Consider the following 21,543-nt stretch of genomic DNA (forward strand, 5'->3'; position numbering starts at 1 on the left):
TATATATATATATATATATATGAATGCATGTGTATGGATAACTCGCATCCAACGGCAAAACGAAAGAGTAAATAAAATTAGCTAAATGTTTATCTGAAATAAGCCTTGCCACTGGCTAATGAAAACATTAACATGTTAGCTGGTATAAGAATGAATTTACTTGGTTAACTTACTAAACTAAACACCGGGTGTGTATATAAAAACACACACACACACACAGTAACATGAATTCCATGCGTTTTTTTCTAATGATTCCCTTCGGAAGTGAAACGCAAAAGATTCTGTGTAACTTAATCGGCACATATATTTTCATAACTCACTACCTAACTCTATTCACGTATTGAGTACTGTATGTGGATAAATAAAATGTGTGTGCGTGTGTGTGTGTGTGTGTGTGTGTGTGTGTGTGTGTGTGTGTGTGTGTGTGTGTGTGTGTGTGTGTGTGTGTGCGTGCGTTACATTATAGGTTTATTTATGTTAGAAAGTGTCGTTTGGTATATTAAATAAATTGCTCAACGTGTTTATTAACTTTGGTAGGAATAGGAGGCAATACATTGGTTGTGACCTGACTTGCTTGTCGATCAACAGCTGCATTCCATTGCCTAGCAGGGAGAAGACGACCACGTGAAAACTGCATTCGGGAAGCTTTTCGATGGGACTTTTTAGGTTGCTGAGGAATGTGTCCAAAGTATCAGGGGCCACCTGGAAGGGTTCTTGCGTTTCAAGGTGAAGAAAATCACAGCAGTAGACACTCTGAAAAGATAAAAAGAATTAGAATAATGTTGTGTGACAGATACGAAGTTGCGATTGGTTGGAAAAGGTCACATGTTAAGTAAAAGAGGGGGTCGAAATAGGAAAAACAATCGCTTCGTTTATTTTCTGTATTATCAGACAGAAAATAGAATGCTTACATTAAATGGCTTTATGCATTGTCTGGAGCAAAGGAAGAGTTTTATGTGGAAGTGAATCGTGATCAGTGACATTTGAAGGAACCCATTGCATTGAGAGGAATATGATGAGATGTGTAATTAAAGTTGTAAAAACAGGCTCATTACCTCTTTTGGAGATCTAAATTGTTCCTGTTTGTGTTCTGTGATTATATAGTTTCTTGTGTCTATGGAAGCCTTTTTCTTGTGCAGGAGTGATGCCTCTGTTCTGCCTCAAGAAACATTCATGATTATGGGTAGTTGCATCTGTAATTTTTCATTATTTTCATAGCAGGCGCTTGATTGAGCTTCAATCTCTATACCAACGGAACACGCATATAAATTATGGGATAAACAAAGGAGTATAGGCAATTTAAGGCAATCGTGGGCTTGGCTCGTTATAAAAATGGTATGAAATTTATCATATGAAATTTAAAGGACCTTTATAAGCAATTTATAGGATGATTATAGGATGTTTGTAGAAAGATTATTGGCACTTTATAGGACGGTTATAGGCATTTTAGAGGACGGTTATAGGCAAATTATAGGATGTTATAGGACAATTATAGGCAATGTATAGAATTATTATATGCAATTCATAGGACGGTTATAGGACAATTATATGCATTTTATAGGATGGTAATAGAACAATAAGATGGTTAAATAACAATTAGAGGCATTTTATAGGATGGTTAAAGGATTATCATAGACAACATATTTATAAGCAATTTATATATGATACCACTGACAGGCAATTATAGACAATGAAATAGGAACGACAGGGAGAGGGGCATGATAGTCTACACGACAGGGGGGTCTGATAGTCTACACGACAGGGGGAGCCTGATAGTCTACACGACAGGGGGGCCTGATCAATGCCATGTGGCGCCAATCCTTGCGCCATGTCGAATGTGCAACTCAGTCCCTATGACCTCATGGTTTCTTAATAAAACGAAATTTAAATTCCAGGATCATCTCTTTACTAAACGTGGTCGATAAAATCCTCGGCAATCAGCTGAAACAACAAAAATCGAGGCCCTCTGACTCATCAACACAAACGAACCATCGTCCCTGGGTTTATAGACAAGCTCTTCCTTCCACGGGTGGTACCAAAAAGCTTCAACATTCTTTGTAATTATCGACATTCAATCATACTAATAATATTGGGGAACAAAACAGAAAAAAAAAACTATCTGGTGGTCAGCACTCTAATTTACAAGATACCCTTTACTATACAGGTTCACTCGGATTTCACCAGATTCGAAGGCTACGACCATCCGAACAGGGCTTGGAAAAGAAGTAGATTCACATCCTATCTAACTTAAAAATTTCCACCATTTCTACGGCGCCTAGCAGACCTTAACTAGTGGCAGAGTAGTATGTGGCAATTCAACCCCTGCCAGGTCTCAAACTAAGAAAAAATCAGGGAACTCACCTTTTATATAACTTGAAAAACTCTAACCAGGTATCTTGTTCTATCACTCCCCTTATGAAAGAACTTAATTCGTCAAGACGTCGACCCATGCTTTTCTATACACCTCCTCATTCCACTTGTGTGATTGCATCGTGATGAACTTCAACAGCCATCACACCTCTCTGCCAACCTGTTTGAGGATCCTTCAGTCCTCAACATTGATCCTTCAACCAATTCGCCTTGAAGCGCACGTTGACTTCTGCCTTATTGGCTGTGTGGAGCAATCCCTACTCTAGTCGGTAACCGCAACTACCCCTTTCTGACTCACAGCACGCAGAACACAGATCCCCAATGCGAGGAGCTTCCTCGCTCCCCGTCGACACCATTTGTTTTCGATGGAATCTCGAAAATAATTTTTTTTTAAATCATCACAGCTCACTCTGAAAACATTAAAAAAAAAATGTTGCCGATCGTTATAAAACCCTTCTATTCAATTTACTCTTCTGCTCGGCCAACTATATAACAGAAAGTGTACAACTTGCGTAGCCCTCTTGTGCATCCCCTACTACTACTACTACTACTACTACTACTACTACTACTACTACTGTGACCTTGAAACGTGTGACCTTACGACCTTGAACCTCTGATCGCGGCCCAGTTATGATCTGCACCCTGGTCGGTACAGTTATGATATGTCGACTGGGCAACCAGGTCTGCCAACCGTTAGTACGTCGCGTCACCCAGTGAGTTCTTCGTTAAGGCGTTGGGGATTCTTCTCGGATGCTCGGTCCTCAAGGCCTGTTCTCCGTGGATCGTCTAGTTATTCTGGGTGTTCGTTGACGGATACGGTGTCACAAATGGCAAATAAAGAAATATACACATATAGGGATCAACGCACATCAGCAACAAAACTCCGGAGGTTGGTTAATATAATATATATTTCGGAAATTCATAAAAGAAGTATTTACAGCATATACATATAGTTGACAATTAATTCAAGCAAGCAGTTAGTTCTACAACTGAGCTTCTGTTGTTGAAATACCTGGTCGGTATCGCGGACTTTGCGTAATTCTCGTTAAGTGATCGACACGTTATAAGCGTTGAGTTATCAGGCAACAAGCGAGGGAGAGAGAGAGGAGAGGTGATTCTGCCGAGACGGAACAACTCGACTTAGCTCTCTTTGACTCTGATTCCCAATCTCAGACCCGGACTCTCTGACTTAATCTCTGATTTTTCATTTCTTTTATAATACAATTATGGAATGATGACGACACCCATGTTCGTCATCGACCAATCAAATTGCTTGATTATAATTCGACGGGGCCTTTTCTCATTGGTTGATTATACTTCGACAGGGCCCTTTTTCATTGGTCCATTTCCAAAATTGGATTAACTCCTCCTTTAATTAACGCCCAACTTACACGTTGTATTATTTAACTCCTCCCTGGCTTACTAATGGAATTTTTCCATATCCAGGAAAATTATTTTTCCTTTGACTTAAAGTAAATCACGCGATTTTATTTGTTTTTAAAATTATCTATTGATCTCATTTTTCGCTTTGATAATTCAAAGGAATTTTAGTTTATTTTTGAATTAAGTTCTGGTTGTCGGCCATTCCATTATATCAGAAATTTTGATTACGTCAAAAGACCAAGAATGCATTTGTCGCTTTGAACTTATCGGACAACACATTTTCCCATCCGAGCAAAAATATTTCATAACTTCAATTTTCGTTCGACCTGATTCACCAAATGACAATTCTCGATACGTCATAAAAATATGTATTATTGTTTTGAAATTTCGGATAATTCATTTTTTCCTATTCTTTGTTCTAAAACACAATGCCGAGTCACTGCGTGTGTTTCTCTCAGATCAAAAACAACCCGACGTTTTCAACTGTCAAACTCACAGATCAAACTTGGCTCATAGTTTTGCCAATTGCGGGTGTGCTCATAGTTTTGCCAATTGCGGATGATTTCGGCTATTTCAGATCAAACACCTGTGTATTTTGGCTAAAATATTTTATGCATTCTTTTTCGCTTTTGAAGTTTAGAATGTGATTTAACTTTTCGCTACAAAGGCACTTTTGCCGCCGCCATCTCAACAACAGACTTAGCTCAGAATTTATTGACAAAAAAAAATTAATAATAATTTTTATTCCTTCAAAACCCGCTCATCGTCCGGGAACAAAAAATTACTTTTAACCAAAAGAAACGTCACATCAACCCTACAGGTCTGATGTGGCCTCTCTTTAGTGTTACACTATCATCCTTACATAGATTAGTAAAGAGGTTAAGAGATCAGTAAGAAAAGGAAAAGACGAAAACGGGGGAAAGAAGAAAAGAAAAAAAGGAAAGAAAGCAATAAGGAAAAGAAGAAGAATGAAAAAGGGGGAAACCATAAATAATTTATTGGTGGAGATTCTAAAGTATGTCTTTTCCCTTCCTACTCGTTCCCCATCCCCGTCCATATATGTCGCTACGCATCATGAGCATATTTCTGTTAGCCAGTTACAAGTAACGAGACAATCCTTAAAGCGATGTTGCCTATAAAAATTATATATATATATATATATATGTGTGTGTGTGTGTGTGTGTGTGTGTGTGTGTGTGTGTGTGTGTGCGTGTGTGTGTATGTGTATATCTATATATATATATATATATATATATATATATATATATATATACAGTTTTCAAAGGCGTACCGTATATATACATATTTCAAAGGCGTAAATATACATATATAATGTTGATATAAATATTGTATCTTCAAGTCTCACATCCATGATCGAGCACTTTATTGGATTTTTTTCCATCGCCTTCTGACACGGTATATATATATATATATATATATATATATATATATATATATATATATATATATATATATATATATATATATAATTCTTTTGGGATTAAAAAATAACCATGCATATACATTTGTTATAATCGTGATTGTAATAATAATAATAATAATAATAATAATAATAATAATAATAATAAATAAATAAAAATACTAAAATATAATAAGTAAAATCATATACTAATAAATGATTTTAATTACAAGTAAAAATATGAAATATGATCAATAATTGGTAAGCTATGATAGATTCGAAAACCAATCCAAAATGAACCAGGGAATAATGTAACAATAATAATTCATTCCTCTATATAATATCTTGTTGGTTACTTCCTTAGTTAATGTGTATGTAACGCTTTGATAAAGGCTAAATATAATTTTTGAAGGCCAAACTGCCTCAAAAATTGGCCAAACTCGCGAAATTTGGCTTCAACAAAACACTTTGTGAACCTGGAAAATAAAATGAGAGTGACCTTCCTTTGGTGTAACATTGTATTCGAATACGATGATAATAATAATGTATGATCATTGTTGTAATGTTGTAAGAAAAGAACTTGTCGTAATTTCGGTGTGCAGCGGTTCTTCACCAAAGCGAACCATTCCACAAAAAGGGAACATTCGAAAGAAACAGGACAAAAAAGAACATTGTCTGCGAAAAGGTTCTGGGCTGGATAGAGAAGTAAATTAATGACTGTTTCTTACACTTTAATTTTATTCTTTGTATTGAACAAGTAACACAATATTCTTTCTGTGGATATTCTTATTAATTTATCTCATTTGGGTCAGTTTTATATTTAAAATATAATGGCGACTATTTTCATAGAAACGTTTATAAACTCATATTTGCTGCGTGGTATTGTTTCCCTCCACACACGCCATACACCAAAAAAAAAAACTACTTTCTGCATTATCCAGAAAAATATCAGCTTTATCAAAATGTATCTGTCTTTCTAATTTGGTGAAGTTTCCACGGGTCCTGCTAGTAGATATTATACTAATAATCTTGTGTGCATGAAAAGGTCGCACATGGTCGTTTTTGTCAACACGTAGCTTTGCACATGTGAGTTGTCACTAGTGAGCGAGCAAGTAAGCAAGTTAATAAAACTAAAGTCTTACTATACATACGTTATGCGAGTGTTTATCTTTCTTTCGTGGTCGCTTCTTGTCATTCATGACTGATCGTTATCTTCTGTTTAACTTAAGACGAATAACTACTCATTCATAAAAACACGATGGAGATTTGCTGTGTTTTCAAGGTTTAGAGAGATTTCCTCGAGGAGCGTGCAATAAGTAATCCACCTGACCCACTTCCAGTTGTCTGATCTAGCTGAAATTTTGCATGTTCAATAATTTATATCTCTACGGATTATGTGGCAAATTACAGCTCTGAACTATTTGTGGTTTCTGTTTTACAGGTGTTTGAACTGAGTCAGGTGTGAAATGGAGCCGGTTGAATGTTGAGCAGTGATCCGATTTTTGTATTTGAAAGGAAGCACATCACAGGAGACTTTTGATGAAATGAAAGAAACTTATGGTGATAATGCCCGATCATATGACCTTGTAAAACGCTGGCATCGTGAATTCAAACATTCATGACCATTTGCATATGCATAAAGTGTCTGCCAGATGGATTCCCAGGTTGCTCACACCATTCCAGAAGCGAGAACGCGTCGAGTGCTCGAGGATGAATTTAGAGATGTGCCAAGAAGATGAGTCAAAGTTTTTCAAAAGACTGATTATACAGGATGAAACCTGGGTCCATCACTATGATCCAGAGACCAAAGCCCAGTCAATGCCGTGGAAGCACTTGGACTCGCCACCTCCATAGAAGGTAAGGGTGCAGCCCTCCGCTGGCAAGGTCATGCTCACAGTCTTCTGGGACCAGGACGGAGTAGTTATGACAGATTTTCTGGCAAAGGGTATCACAATTACACGAGCCTATTATGCTTCACTTTTGAGAAAATTAAGGGAAGCTATCAAAATAAAGAGGCGGGGAAAGATCAGCAAAGGTACCCTCCTCCTGAAGGACAACGCTCCGGTTCACAACTCGCATGTCGCCAGATCAAAAGCACGGGCGTGTGGTTATGAAATCCTTCCCAATCCTCCCTACTCTCCTGACCTTGCACCCTCTGACTTTCACCTCTTCCCTGCCATGAAGTTGTTTTTGAAAGAAAAGCGTTTCCCAGATAATGCAGCCTTGATTTCTGAAGTCACGTCTTGGTTGGAGGACCAACCTGGGATGTTCTACAAAAACAGTCTCCAGAGCTACATCAAACGATGGGAGAAATGCATACCTCTGGGTGGTTCCTATGTATAGAAAGACTAATGACTGTGCCAAGTTTCGTTGCTCTACTGCTATGCGAAGTGAGTCGGGACATTACTTATTGCACGCCCCTCATACTCGTAGCACGTAACTTAGATAGTAATCCCTCGTTACTTCCTGGTTCGATTATAACGCATTCGCTACTTCACGGGTTTTTTCAATTTATTAATATTACGGATTTTTTCCATAAATCCGTAAAACCCCGTGACGTCTTCTTCCATAGTAAGCACAAAATATTTTTTTCATTATTATTATTTTAATAATTACTAGCGGTTCAACCCGGATTTGCTCGGGCCCTATGCACTGTTTATAACTTGCCCTATGTGTGAATACACTTTATGTAAGATTTCAAAGTTATTGACCAAAAATTGGCTGAGTAATTTCGTAGAGAGGTCAATTTTTTAAACTTTGATCCCAACTTTGACCCCATAACATTTATTTTCGGGTTTAAATTAAATTAAAAAGTTTGATCCCTGTCCAAGTAACCTACATCTAAAACTTCAAGTGTTTAGACCCAAAATTGGCAGAGGAGTTTGGTAGAGTTTTCAAAGGTCAAATCGTTGAACTTTGACCCCTTCACAGCCCAAATTTCTGCCCGAAAACCGATTAAAAAGATTTTCCCGAATCCCAATACTCCTTATGTAAAATTCCAGAGTCTGTAGACTGAAAATTGACAGAGTTATTGCGTAGGGAAACGTACACAGACACAGACATACACACACACACACACACACACACACACACACACACATTTTCACTTTTATAGATATATAGATTTGTCTCTCTATTTGCAATTTTTGTTTCGGATAAAAATTTTAATTTTTTACAATACATATGTACATACTGTAAAGGCTCTCTCTCTCTCTCTCTCTCTCTCTCTCTCTCTCTCTCTCTCTCTCTCTCTCTCTCTCTCCTTGCTTAAATTATTTTTCATTTTATTTTAATAATTATTTATTTTTTTAATTTGTAATTTCTTTTTAGAAATCAATTTTTTACATGTGTATGTATTGTACATGTATGGCGACAGTAACAAACCTGTTGCGTGTACGTACTTGCTTAATCCTCTAGTGTTACACGTGTATTTATGTACAGTGCTGAACTCTAATAGTGTACTGTACAACCTAACAAGTGTTACAATCTTTCTATTATTATTAATATAGTAAAGGGCGGGTTATAAACATTACAGTCATGGTTTTAAACTGAAACCGTGTTAATAAAAAGAAACTACTTAAGTATCAGCATAATAACATCTAACTTTTTTTTATGAATTGAACATAACAAAAAACCGTACAATAAGTAACTGTTACTAAAGTCAATCGCAGTTACTTTTCTTTGTATTTGCTTTAGTTTAAAGTTTTTTTTCTCGCATTAGATTACGTAATTGGCAGTTTAAAAGCGTTAAAATTACTTGCAAGTGTTTTTTTGTTGTTTTTTTTTTGTTGTTTGTTTTTTTTTACATTTCCACCCCAAACAAAGCACATTGCCACATTTCCACCCCAAACAAAGCACATTGCCACTATCAGGGGCAACAATTACAGGGATACTATGTATTTGGACAGCAAGATGTCTGTTCACGTTACACTTGAACTTCTGCATGTCAGTACAGTTGGGGAAGCAGGGACCTGGAATGGAATTCCAAAGTCTAGCGGTTCTGGGGAAGAAACTACTGGAGTAGAAATATCTTTTACATCTAGGGATCTCTACAGTGTGGGGGTGGGATTTTTCAGCCTGTCGGGTCCGTCGAGGGTGTTCACGTCGTGGGAGCACAAGTGCTTGCAGTTCGTCAGAGGATTCACCATTAAAATACTTGTAGAACAGGCAGCGGGATGCAACGTTTCGTCGATGGGACAGAGGCTGAAGCTTAGATGCCAGTTCAGGGCCTATCAGATTTGCGACTCTCTTTTTGTTTATTAATACTTTGAAGATTTTGCAAAACAGACTTTTGAGCCTGTTAAAAAAACGGCAATAGTTAAAGCCGTTGACTTGTGGTAAGTGATTTATGCCAGGTTTTCGTTAAGAGTCGCACTTTACAAAGCCATTTGGCGGAAGTGACTTCAGATAAATTTTAAGGTACGGATGGCTAGCACAGTATATAATGGGGCTTCTTTTTTTTTTAAAAAAGTAAATACGAAAATAAAAGTCTTGGTAAATTTTTACTTGGTTTCCACCTTAACATTAGCATGCTTTAAAACGGATATCGCATTTCAATTTTCGGCAAATACGTAGTTTTCCTGATATTAAGCAATGTAATTTATTCTGGTAAAAGTGGTTGCCATTGTTGCACACGCAAGCGCGCATATTGTTGGCATAACTAATATAATCATTATTCCATAGCTGGCTATAACAAATACTGACCAAACGGGTCACAGGTATTCTAGTACTATGGTAATTATTACTTTAAATATTATATTTTTAAAACTTTTACTATTTTGTAGAAAAATAAATAGTTTATTTTAAATGAAGATAATAACACTCCCAAGTGACAAGGCCGAATAGGTGACGCCAGGTATAAAGAAAAGCTAAGATGAGAAATAATCGCGATGCGTCTAATAAAATGAACGTCGTGCCTGTTAACACTTGGGGCAATAAGTGTATTAGTTAAAGTCACAATGCCTTTGTTTGGACGGAAAAATCGATGTGGAACAATGAAAGTAAGAGAGAGGGGAGGGGTCAAAGGGGAAGAAGGATAGAAGAGGAGAGGCGGCGGAGAAGGAGGGAAAAGGAGTCTGTATGAAAAGACGTTGTCGGATTTGGTCGTTCACCGATTCCATCTGTCGCAGTGAAAACGAAATTAAACGAATGGCGTGACCATTCCGCGCATGATTTCGAATCAGGCGGATTTGCTTTTTATGAAAACATTACATATTTATGTATGGGTAGATTGTGAGATTAAAAAAATAGGAATATATATATATATATATATATATATATATATATATATATATATATATATATATATATATATAGTTTCAGCATACAGTAAAAAAATAATTGGAAAAAAGTGGGAAAACAGGAAGATACATTAAAAACGTAGGTTATAATAGAGAGGCCAGAACATCACGCAAACATACGCCCGCATATATATATATATATATATATATATATATATATATATATATATATATATATATATATATATATATATATCAATCTATCTATCTATCGTCATTCATATACAGTACTGTTTCGCTGTATCACAGCTCATTAGTGCGGCTACACTAGAAACTAACTCAAGCCTGGATCGAAACTCGACGCCGGAGCGACTGTCAGCGGTTCTCACCGTTACACAATTTGGCTACTGCTGAGATGAGTACGCGAAATTTCAATGTTTAAACATTACTCCAAACGCCTAAGCTCTATTTGTTTACACAAAGAGCATTGTTTTTTACGCTAGCGTCAGTTTATTATTTCGCTTCCCAAAATGCTCAACCCAAGATAAGAGGCATTTATAGTTATCCGCATACAGTAATGTTTCGTTGTATCACAACTCATCAGTACGGCTAGACTAGCAACTACCTCAAGCCATAATTTAAACCCGACCGCTGGGGATACATATAATGCACTTTGTGTGTGTATGTGAGTTCATTCCCTACGGACCCTAAACGATTGAGCCAACGTTTTAAAACTTTCACACAAATGTACTTGATGTGTCTAGGAATGTTCTTACACATGGTTTTGTAATCGGAATGTCTCAGATAAGTAAAAATATCGATAATTGAAAAAATACGATTAAGGAAGGAACAGTTCGATTTGGACGCAAGTTAACGCTCTAATACAGCCTAATATTGCAAGTGCCTTTGAGAATTTTTATCACGGCGCAAGCAGAAGGATTCGGTGTATAAAATCAACAGTAGGTTTTTTGATAAGATAAGGGTGCATACGCGTTCATGTCATATCAAAGAATCAACTCTGGATTTTATACGCCGGGTCATTCTGCTTGTCCGGTAATAAAATTTCTCAAGTACATTTGTCACATTTTGACCAAATCAGTCTGTTTATTCTTTAATTGGATTTTCTCGATTTTCGATTCGCAATATAAACCCTTTCTAAGAACACTCCCAGACATATAAAGTACATTTGAATGATCAATCAGCCCAGTCGTTTCGAAGTGCACTCACTCGCACTCACTCACACACAAAAAAAACAAAGCGCTTTTTGTGTGTGAGTATATATATATATATATATATATATATATATATATATATATATATTGTGTACAGAAAGTTGTTAGTTGAGACAGGTCATTGGTACCGTCGGTTTCAAGCCCGATAATAAGGCCCGTTTAAGGTATCCTTATCGAGCTCTCTTCAGCCAATATTCGTCTAAGTACGCTCTTAAAATTTGGATTTTCCTTTTAATTGAGCACTCTGCTGGAATTCTTTTTCCAAAAAAACTAATCATATATATATATATATATATATATATATATATATATATATATATATATATATATATAATGAAATAATCTCTGCGGATTTATGAGCAACTTAATTGATGTGGCGGACCTCATACTTTCCCAGTAATTCCATAGTTGTTGTCTTACCACGCCTTAGTCAACTAATCATCTTGCCTGCTTGAGTAGGGTTGAAACCGCTATCTTGAGACGATGCTCATCTGAAACCACAGAAACTAATCTCTATCCACTGCGCCTTAGGCCCAACAAAAACTATGAGGATGAGTATAATAGTCCACAAAAAAAGAATGAATTCCGGCGTGTAATTCCTCAAACTGCTTGTTATTCGTATCTGATCTACAAAATATATCATAACTGTAAAACCGCAATTATTTTTTTATCATAAATCTGAAGATTACTTTGTTAATAAACTTTGTGGTGACAATGGAGAAAAAAGCTGTATTCTTTTAGATTAATACAATCTTCAATTTTTTTAACGTCTTGTTTCTGTCGGAATATACTTTAATCTATAATTGCTCGGAAATTAAATCAATGTACCGCGAATATCGATTGAGTTACACTTGAGGTGCATTACTTAATAAAAATATAAAGGCTTAAAAGTAGCGCCGAAAATGTAGTAGAGAAGAAGAATATTCTTTTATTGTTTAAATTATCTGTAGTGTTCTAAAAGATGCTGGAAGTGCTCCCAGTTGACATCTATACATTTCTGGGCACGTTTAACAACGTTTGCTGATACTGCCTGTAGACATTCTCTGCTGATTCTTCTGGTAGTTTTGGTAGTGTTCTCTTTTAGTTGGTCTAGATTGTGAAGATTATTTGCATAAGTTTTTTGTTTTAAAGTCCTCCAAAGATAAAAATCACATGATAACAAGTCCGGGAACGTGGTGGCCATAACCCTTTGCTTATTGTTCTCTCTTCCGTAAACATGTTATCAACTCGTGTCAGTGATCTGTGAGACGTGTAGCATGTAGCACCATCATGTTCGGAAACAAAATTGCATTTTGTCTTGTGGTGTCAGTTGGTCGATAAGAGAAAGATTAGAGAGATCGGGGTATTTTTAAGTGGGTCACCATGTATAAACACGAGGGATACCCAAAAGTAATGCATCCTATTTTCCATTCCGATCAAATAAATCAGAGTTGATTGCAAATTGCATTGTCATAACTTATGCATTCATGACCTGAAAAAACTCATCTGTCTGTTGCAGATATTGACGGTGTGGGATTGACATTGTGAGATTCAAGCACTGTCATTCACCTGCCTCAGATACAGAGATAAGTCATTGAATTCCCCCGTGCAGAAAAAAATTGAACTGATCAACATTCATTGGCTCCTATTGAAAGTTTACGAAGCAAATGAAGTTGATGTCAGCACAGTAAGGAGATAGGTTCGTCGATTTCAGAGTGGCGACAGAGATGTGAGTGACAAAGCTCTGTGTGCTCATGCACAGCCATCATCCCATCACTGATTAAAGTGGTAACTATGTAGAAAAACCAATTATGGCGCACAAAAGGTCACCCGTTTTAATGGTACCACTCCTATCTTCGTATTTCTTGTTTTCTTTTGTTGTTAAAAAATAGGAGGCATTACATTTGAAACGGCCCTCGTATATATATATATATATATATATATATATATATATATATATATATATATATATATATATATATAATCTGAGGTTATTAATGAAGTTTACGAGGTTAATACAAGAGTACTCAACACCGAAGTAGAGCAGGGTATAGTCTTTATTTGTTTTTATATAAGCAGTAATACACAGTCATGAACATGTTTCGGTCATCTGGTTACAATTACCAGAGACCTCTTCAGGGGATACAGCTTATACGAAAGCAAAGTTTGCAATGAAAATATCAGGTCTTTCTCGTCACATGAGGTTCCGTCAAATGTTGTGAAAAATAAGATTGGGGATTATTTACGCCCAACCAAACTTTCGATAGCGTTTTGTACAACGTTTGCTCCAGAAGCTTGTTTATTATGGAATATCTTGAAATGCCGTCTAAACTATCTAATGCTTTCAGTCCAATATGTCTATAAAATCAGAAGCATATAGCGTTAATGCCAGCTTAAGAACTAAATCTGCACCCAACCTTCTTCATCTTCATAAATAATCTTCCAAATAACATTTTAGATCATTCGTTGACTGTTGTACAGAAAACACAGCTATTTTACGGCAGCACTTTAAACAAAATTAATCGTTAAGATATGTTTGACTCTCTCTCTCTCTCTCTCTCTCTCTCTCTCTCTCTCTCTCTCTCTCTCTCTCTCTCTCTGGGCCCTCAAAATCAACAGAGATTAGACACGTTCCTGTAATGATCCCGCCCCTGCTGATTTTGCGGGTGAGTGTAAACGTTCTGTGCAGTTCTAGGAGGTCCTCCCTCCCAGACTTTGCCCTCTCTCTTGGAGAAGGGGTGATTTACAGCTAATCGCCTGAGGCACCCTCGCCGTGTATGCCAAGGCACTTTTTGCAGGTCAGGGTGTCTCTACTCGGGATGGGGCGCTGACTCATCAAGCCCACTTTCCGACCCTTTTGTCACAGTTCTTGCAGTGGGAGGAAACTAAATTCTCCGCCCCCCCCCTCTCTCTCTCTCTCTCTCTCTCTCTCTCTCACTCTCTCTATCTATCTATCTATCTATCTATCTCTCACACACACACTCTCTCTCTTTCTCTCTCTCTCTCTCTCTGTCTCTCTCTCTCTCTCTCTCTACCAATCTATCTATCTCTTTATCTATCAATCTACCGCTCTTCTGACTTGGAACACGGTCTGCGATGATGAAAAGATGACTTGTTATATTTAAGTCCTCTACAACTAAGCTTCTTTCTTTTAAACAGCAATGATTCGATCCTCACTTTTCTTCGGTTAAAATGGACGGTTCTCGCCACAAATGTGGCCCTTTCTTTTATAAGCTTCCAGTTCTGATGTTCACCTTACATCTGAAATGGAAGATTTATAGTATAAATCAGTTGCTAACGTTGCTGGAATATGTTTGGACCACTACGGTGAAAAAAAGTGTGCTACTCATAATGCATTCATCTACTTGCATAATAACCATGTACGTCCTAAGAAGGATTGCAGTTGTCATATCTGAGCAGGTACCGTTCGTTGGCATTTGTTTTTCTTTTCTTGACAAAGTACAAAATCAATTTTGTATTATAGTGTTGGGGAGTAATTTCTTCGTCCCCATAGTTTTTGTCCCTCTCTATTATTTCGTTACGTTCATAGTAGGTGTTCGACTGAGCTTCAATTCCTGCCATTCCCTTTTATACATTCACAACTAAAACTTCTTTAGCAACAAATAACTTTCTTTACTAGCTTTCTCTTTACCAAAAACCAAACTGAGCTCCCCTGAACAAAGTTTCTTTCCTAGAATATCTCATCTATGAAACAAAATACCAGAAGTCGGATTCCCAACCGACTACAGCATGATCGTCTTCAAGTTTAATGTAAACAAATACTTGTTGTGCCGTTCTCTTGGATAATCAGTTTCTCTCAGTAATTTTCTGACCTTTCTACCCATTGTTTCTGTCCCGCCTCTGACCGCGACTATCGTTCAAAATGACGATTTCTTTCACCACAATACTCGTGAGACACATAAGTAATATATATATATATATATATATATATATATATATATATATATATATATATATATATATATATATATATACTAGTGGATGAATAGCTATCGTAATTAGGATCCATATTTGAAATATTGTGATACTTCCATTAATTATAGTAATTAGCTGGCAGGCACTAGTCCCATCTCACTTGGCCTAGGGGTCGAATATAACGGTGCTAGCCATACTGATGAGACACTGGAGCTCCATCCAAGCTATTGCATTTGATGTTAGGCTCATAAGAAAGAAAGTTTCTTTGCAGTTGTGATAAGACGAGTTCTTACTGTGAATGGCTCCCAAGGAGGAAACAGATTTGGTTCTCCTTGAATTTGAAAATCAATTCATATAAGTGAAAACCATTTTAAACTACCGTCATTCTCTTTAATCACACAACCCTCTTTCGCCTCTGCCCAGACTATTCCTCCCTCTAGTCATACATACATGCATACACAAATTCTTTTTTATAGATTTCTCAAGGAATTAGTTGGTATAGGGGAAGTAATTTCTTGATTAAAAAATCATTTATGTCCCTTTTGTTTATAATCTGGTTGGAAAACCAATCTCTTCTTGTGGAATCTGCACCAATTTAGGATCGAAGAATAAACACTTTTTATTTACCATTCCTTTTTGTTGTGTCGTCTGATGCTTATTGGTGTGCAATCAGCATCTGTAACCGCCTTAATTTGACTAGAAGAAAGTCCTCTGTCATTCATAACAACCTGTCTGATTCTCCTACTCAAAGTAGGAGAAATTTCAGGGGACCTACCAAAGGATTTTGCTTTTCCATAATTCTCAGTGTTCTTTAGAAAGTTGCAAATAACAGTTTTACTGCGATTTATATTCGAAACTTCAAGATTTTATTCATTTTACCTTTTATTTTTTTCAACACGTCAAAATTTCCATATTTTTACAATACTTGTTTTGTAACACACACACACACACACACACACACACACACACACACATATATATATATATATATATAGAGAGAGAGAGAGAGAGAGAGATAGATAGATAGATAGATAGATAGATAGATAAAAGTGAAAATGTCTGTGACCGTGTGTGTCTGTGTACATTTCCCTACAAAAAAAAACTGTCAATTTTCGGTCTACAGACTCGAGATTTGACATAAGGGGTATTGAGATTTGAGAAAATATTTTTAATCGGTTTTCGGCCAGAAATTTGGCTTTTAAGGAATCAAAGATCAACGATTTGACCTTTGAAAACTCTACCAAACTCCTCCGCCAATTTTGTGTCTAAACACTTGAAATTTTAGATGTTGGCTACTTGGACATTGAGGGATATACTTCACATTAAAACGACTCTTTTTAAATGTGAAATATATCCCTTCAGCTTCCATTTAGTGTTGGATATTCAGGATAGAAATATAGATCGCTTTGTCACCTTCTTATTGTACTTCCCTTCGTAAAATTAGTTTTAGGCTGTTTTAAGTGTGGGATATAGTTCGTTTTCCAGTTATGTTAGTTTATCGGGAGAGAATACACACTGTTTCGCGGTCAACCTTTGGACAGCATTTTTATGCGTACTGGCTCCTCGCAGGCGTGAGGCTTACATTATCTGAATCACAAGTAAACGAACTGTCCAAATCAATAAACAAAAATGAACGTTTCATAATGTACAATGCCCGCCATATTTTATACAAAACTCCAAAACCAAAAGGCTTTCGAATTTACTTTACAAGCAGACAAGAAAATTCCCAAACTAATCCAACATAAATAGAAACTTATCCCTAATACAACTAACACTAATACCAACCCCATTTATACAAGATTGAATAAAATAGGCTTGAAAATATCCCAAGTAACTTCATCGGCAATTATGAATATAATCCGAAAATCAAAATCCAACTCTATAAGTCAAGATTGACGTATATTTCATTCCCTTTTTAGATTGCGGAAAATCTACATTGGGGACGGAAACTTAGCCAAGAGAATACAACACAAAAGAGACGTTAAGATCAATAATACACTCAACGCCATTTTCTCGGGCATTATAGAGTACAGCTATCGCTTTGACTTCGAAAACGCAGATCTCATAAAACTCATAAATAATAAATCTATACGTCAATAAATTGAATCCACCCTTATTCCCCACCCCATCAGCATAATAAAAAAAAGAAAAGGCTTCTATCACATTTCTACCCACATAACAAAAAGTATCATTAGTGAAAATAATTCTAATTTGTTTCCTTCATATATATATATGTGTGTGTGTGTGTGTGTGTGTGTGTGTGTGTGTGTGTGTGTGTGTGTGTGTGTGTGTGTGTGTGTGTGTGTGTGTGTGTGTGTGATTTCCTATTATCTTTTCGTATTGATAATCCTGGATCTCTCCATATCTTTACATCTGTTATTTTTTTTTTAACCATTGACTTGTGGGAGTTGAAACTCCCGGGCTTACTCGATTGTCGCCCTTTAACTCAGAAGAGCGACCTAGCCACGTGACTTCCTGTTTCTCATATTTCTCTCTCTTTCACGCTGGACCCTCAAATAGTCAACATGTAATCAAGAACCGCTCTGGTGGCATCGGCCACCAACCAGCTTATCTGACGAACCTGTCAGCCTCTCGTCAATCGCAAGTAACGTTACTCATCTCTCAACGAACTCTTATTCTTCCTATCTTAATATTTCTTATGTAAATTTATGTAAATAAATTGAAGTTCTTTCGCTGATATATGCCAGCATGTTTTCGTTGTTATTATGCGACCTGTTGCTTTTCAATCCTTCTACCATCCAATACATTCACCAGACACATGGGGACGGGATCGTCTATCACACAAGCAGACCATCCTCCTCCTCCCAACAAGACCGCCGACGTGATTTTTTCAAGAATGGTGACCTAACGAAGATTTCTCATAAAAGCTTAACAATCTACGTCCCCAAAACATTTTAAAACGTTCTCGCTGTCGCAAATGAAACACATACCGACATAAATAATCAGCGAAATCTACATAAAAAAGAAAGAAAAAACAAAACAAAAAATGCACTTAAAAAAAGGAGAGAAACACTTTTTCGTCGGATTTTCAGCTTTACGTCCAACACACGTGCGTCAATTATCTATTGTCCGCCATCTTTATTTTATAACTAAAATAGCAGTTCAGTCCGGCTTTATATATATACTAGCGAGGGGTATCCGGCGTTGCCCGGGTGTTTGGAGGTGTGTGTGTGGAAACTCCGGGGGGGGGAGTTAAAAAAAAGTAAGTATGAGTATCGAACCCGAACCCTTGAGGCAAAGTTGTAAATTAAAGAGTGAAGAAAAAAAAAAACGTGCGACGTTAACAATTGCCCCACCGCGAGATGCTATCGGAAACACGTTTGAATTTATTTAATTACTTGGATTTGGCAGGTGCCCGTTTTAATGAGGTCATGAGGTCAAGTCTGACTGCGGGATTTTTATTTTCCCAAGATGTTATAGGAAAAAGTCTAAGCCACATGCGGCGAGCGACAAATGTTGAATATTTATCTTCCCGAAATCGAGCAAATTAAATAGACAGGCGAGCTTCGTTGTTAACTGTGAGATATTACGATTTATATGTGATATAAAAAGTTTTAAAAAGTTGTTAAGCGACAGACAGCTTCCCTGAAAGAAGCCTTTTGTAGACATACAGAAAAAGCGAACACACATACATACATACATTTTCGCTTTTATATTTATATATATAGTGAAATTGTCTCTCTGTGTGTGTGTGTGTGTGCACATTTCCCTACCAAATAACTCCGTCAATTTTCAGTCAACAGACTCGAAATTTTACATGAGGGATGTTGAGATTAGGAAAATCTTTTTAATCGGTTTTCGACCTGAAATTCGGTTGTCAAAGGGTAAAAGTTCAGTGATTTGACCTTTGAAAACTCTACCAATCTTCTCCGCCAATTTCGGTTCTAAACACTTAAAATATTGAATGTAGGTTACTTGGACGTGGATCAAATTTTTTTGTTTGATTTGAGAACAAAACAATAAATAATAAAGGGTAAAAATTAGGGTCATTTTTTTTAATTTGACATTTGTGGTCTCTACCATATTACTCAGCCAATTTTTAATCTAAACATTTGAAATTTTACATGAAATCTATTCAGACATAGGGCAAGCTTTGTAATCGGTTTTTCCCGAAATTTTTCTGCCAAGGAATTAAATTAAAAAAAGCTGACCTTTGCGGTCTCTAGCAATCTATCCAGCAATTTTGGGTCTAAACATTTGAAATTTTACATAAAGGATGTTAAGACCTGCAGCAAGCTTTTTAATCAGTTTTGGGGCGAGAATTTGGCGGCCAAGAGATCAGAGAGGGAAGAGTTTACCTTTGTAGACTCTACCAAACTCCTTCGCCAATTTTGGGTCTAAACATTTGAAATTTTACATAAAGGATGTTAAGACCTGCAGCAAGCTTTTTAATCAGTTTTTGGGCGAGAATTTGGCGGCCAAGAAATCAGAGAGGGAAGAGTTTACCTTTGTAGACTCTACCAAACTCCTTCGCCAATTTTGGGTCTAAACATTTGAAATTTTACATAAAGGATGTTAAGACCTGCAGCAAGCTTTTTAATCAGTTTTTGAGCGAGAATTTGGCGGCCAAGAGATCAGAGAGGGAAGAGTTTACCTTTGTAGACTCTACCAAACTCCTTCGCCAATTTTGGGTCTAAACATTTGAAATTTTACATAAAGGATGTTAAGACCTGCAGCAAGCTTTTTAATCAGTTTTTGGGCGAGAATTTGGCGGCCAAGAGATCAGAGAGGGAAGAGTTTACCTTTGTAGACTCTACCAAACTCCTTCGCCAATTTTGGGTCTAAACATTTGAAATTTTACATAAAGGATGTTAAGACCTGCAGCAAGCTTTTTAATCAGTTTTTGAGCGAGAATTTGGCGGCCAAGAGATCAGAGAGGGAAGAGTTTACCTTTGTAGACTCTACCAAACTCCTTCGCCAATTTTGGGTCTAAACATTTGAAATTTTACATAAAGGATGTTAAGACCTGCAGCAAGCTTTTTAATCAGTTTTTGGGCGAGAATTTGGCGGCCAAGAAATCAGAGAGGGAAGAGTTTACCTTTGTAGACTCTACCAAACTCCTTCGCCAATTTTGGGTCTAAACATTTGAAATTTTACATAAAGGATGTTAAGACCTGCAGCAAGCTTTTTAATCAGTTTTGGGGCGAGAATTTGGCGGCCAAGAGATCAGAGAGGGAAGAGTTTACCTTTGTAGACTCTACCAAACTCCTTCGCCAATTTTGGGTCTAAACATTTGAAATTTTACATAAAGGATGTTAAGACCTGCAGCAAGCTTTTTAATCAGTTTTTGGGCGAGAATTTGGCGGCCAAGAGACCAGAGAGGGAAGAGTTTACCTTTGTAGACTCTACCAAACTCCTTCGCCAATTTTGGGTCTAAACATTTGAAATTTTACATAAAGGATGTTAAGACCTGCAGCAAGCTTTTTAATCAGTTTTTGGGCGAGAATTTGGCGGCCAAGAGATCAGAGAGGGAAGAGTTTACCTTTGTAGACTCTACCAAACTCCTTCGCCAATTTTGGGTCTAAACATTTGAAATTTTACATAAAGGATGTTAAGACCTGCAGCAAGCTTTTTAATCAGTTTTTGGGCGAGAATTTGGCGGCCAAGAGATCAGAGAGGGAAGAGTTTACCTTTGTAGACTCTACCAAACTCCTTCGCCAATTTTGGGTCTAAACATTTGAAATTTTACATAAAGGATGTTAAGACCTGCAGCAAGCTTTTTAATCAGTTTTGGGGCGAGAATTTGGCGGCCAAGAGATCAGAGAGGGAAGAGTTTACCTTTGTAGACTCTACCAAACTCCTTCGCCAATTTTGGGTCTAAACATTTGAAATTTTACATAAAGGATGTTAAGACCTGCAGCAAGCTTTTTAATCAGTTTTTGGGCGAGAATTTGGCGGCCAAGAGATCAGAGAGGGAAGAGTTTACCTTTGTAGACTCTACCAAACTCCTTCGCCAATTTTG

At 36.9% G+C, this 21,543-nt stretch overlaps 1 protein-coding gene across 4 annotated transcripts in view; it reads right to left on the reverse strand.

The window, feature by feature from the left end:
• Nucleotides 1-358: 358 nt before the first annotated feature.
• Nucleotides 359-21,543, reverse strand: part of LOC145293769 (uncharacterized) — a 31,605-nt gene continuing 10,420 nt past the window's right edge. For all 4 annotated transcript variants that reach the window (XR_013869766.1, XR_013869765.1, XR_013869767.1 and 1 more), the window contains exon 2: nt 359-753. Coding sequence is in view for 1 of the 4 variants with exons in the window: in XM_080140279.1 (XP_079996405.1) it covers nt 478-753 (276 nt within the window). In the remaining 3 variants the exon portion in view is untranslated. The remainder of the gene's footprint in view (nt 754-21,543) is intronic.

The sequence above is a fragment of the Euprymna scolopes genome, chromosome 15 (genome assembly GCF_053919585.1).
Source record: "Euprymna scolopes isolate OS-2025 chromosome 15, ASM5391958v1, whole genome shotgun sequence".
NCBI classification, from domain to species: domain Eukaryota; kingdom Metazoa; phylum Mollusca; class Cephalopoda; order Sepiida; family Sepiolidae; genus Euprymna; species Euprymna scolopes.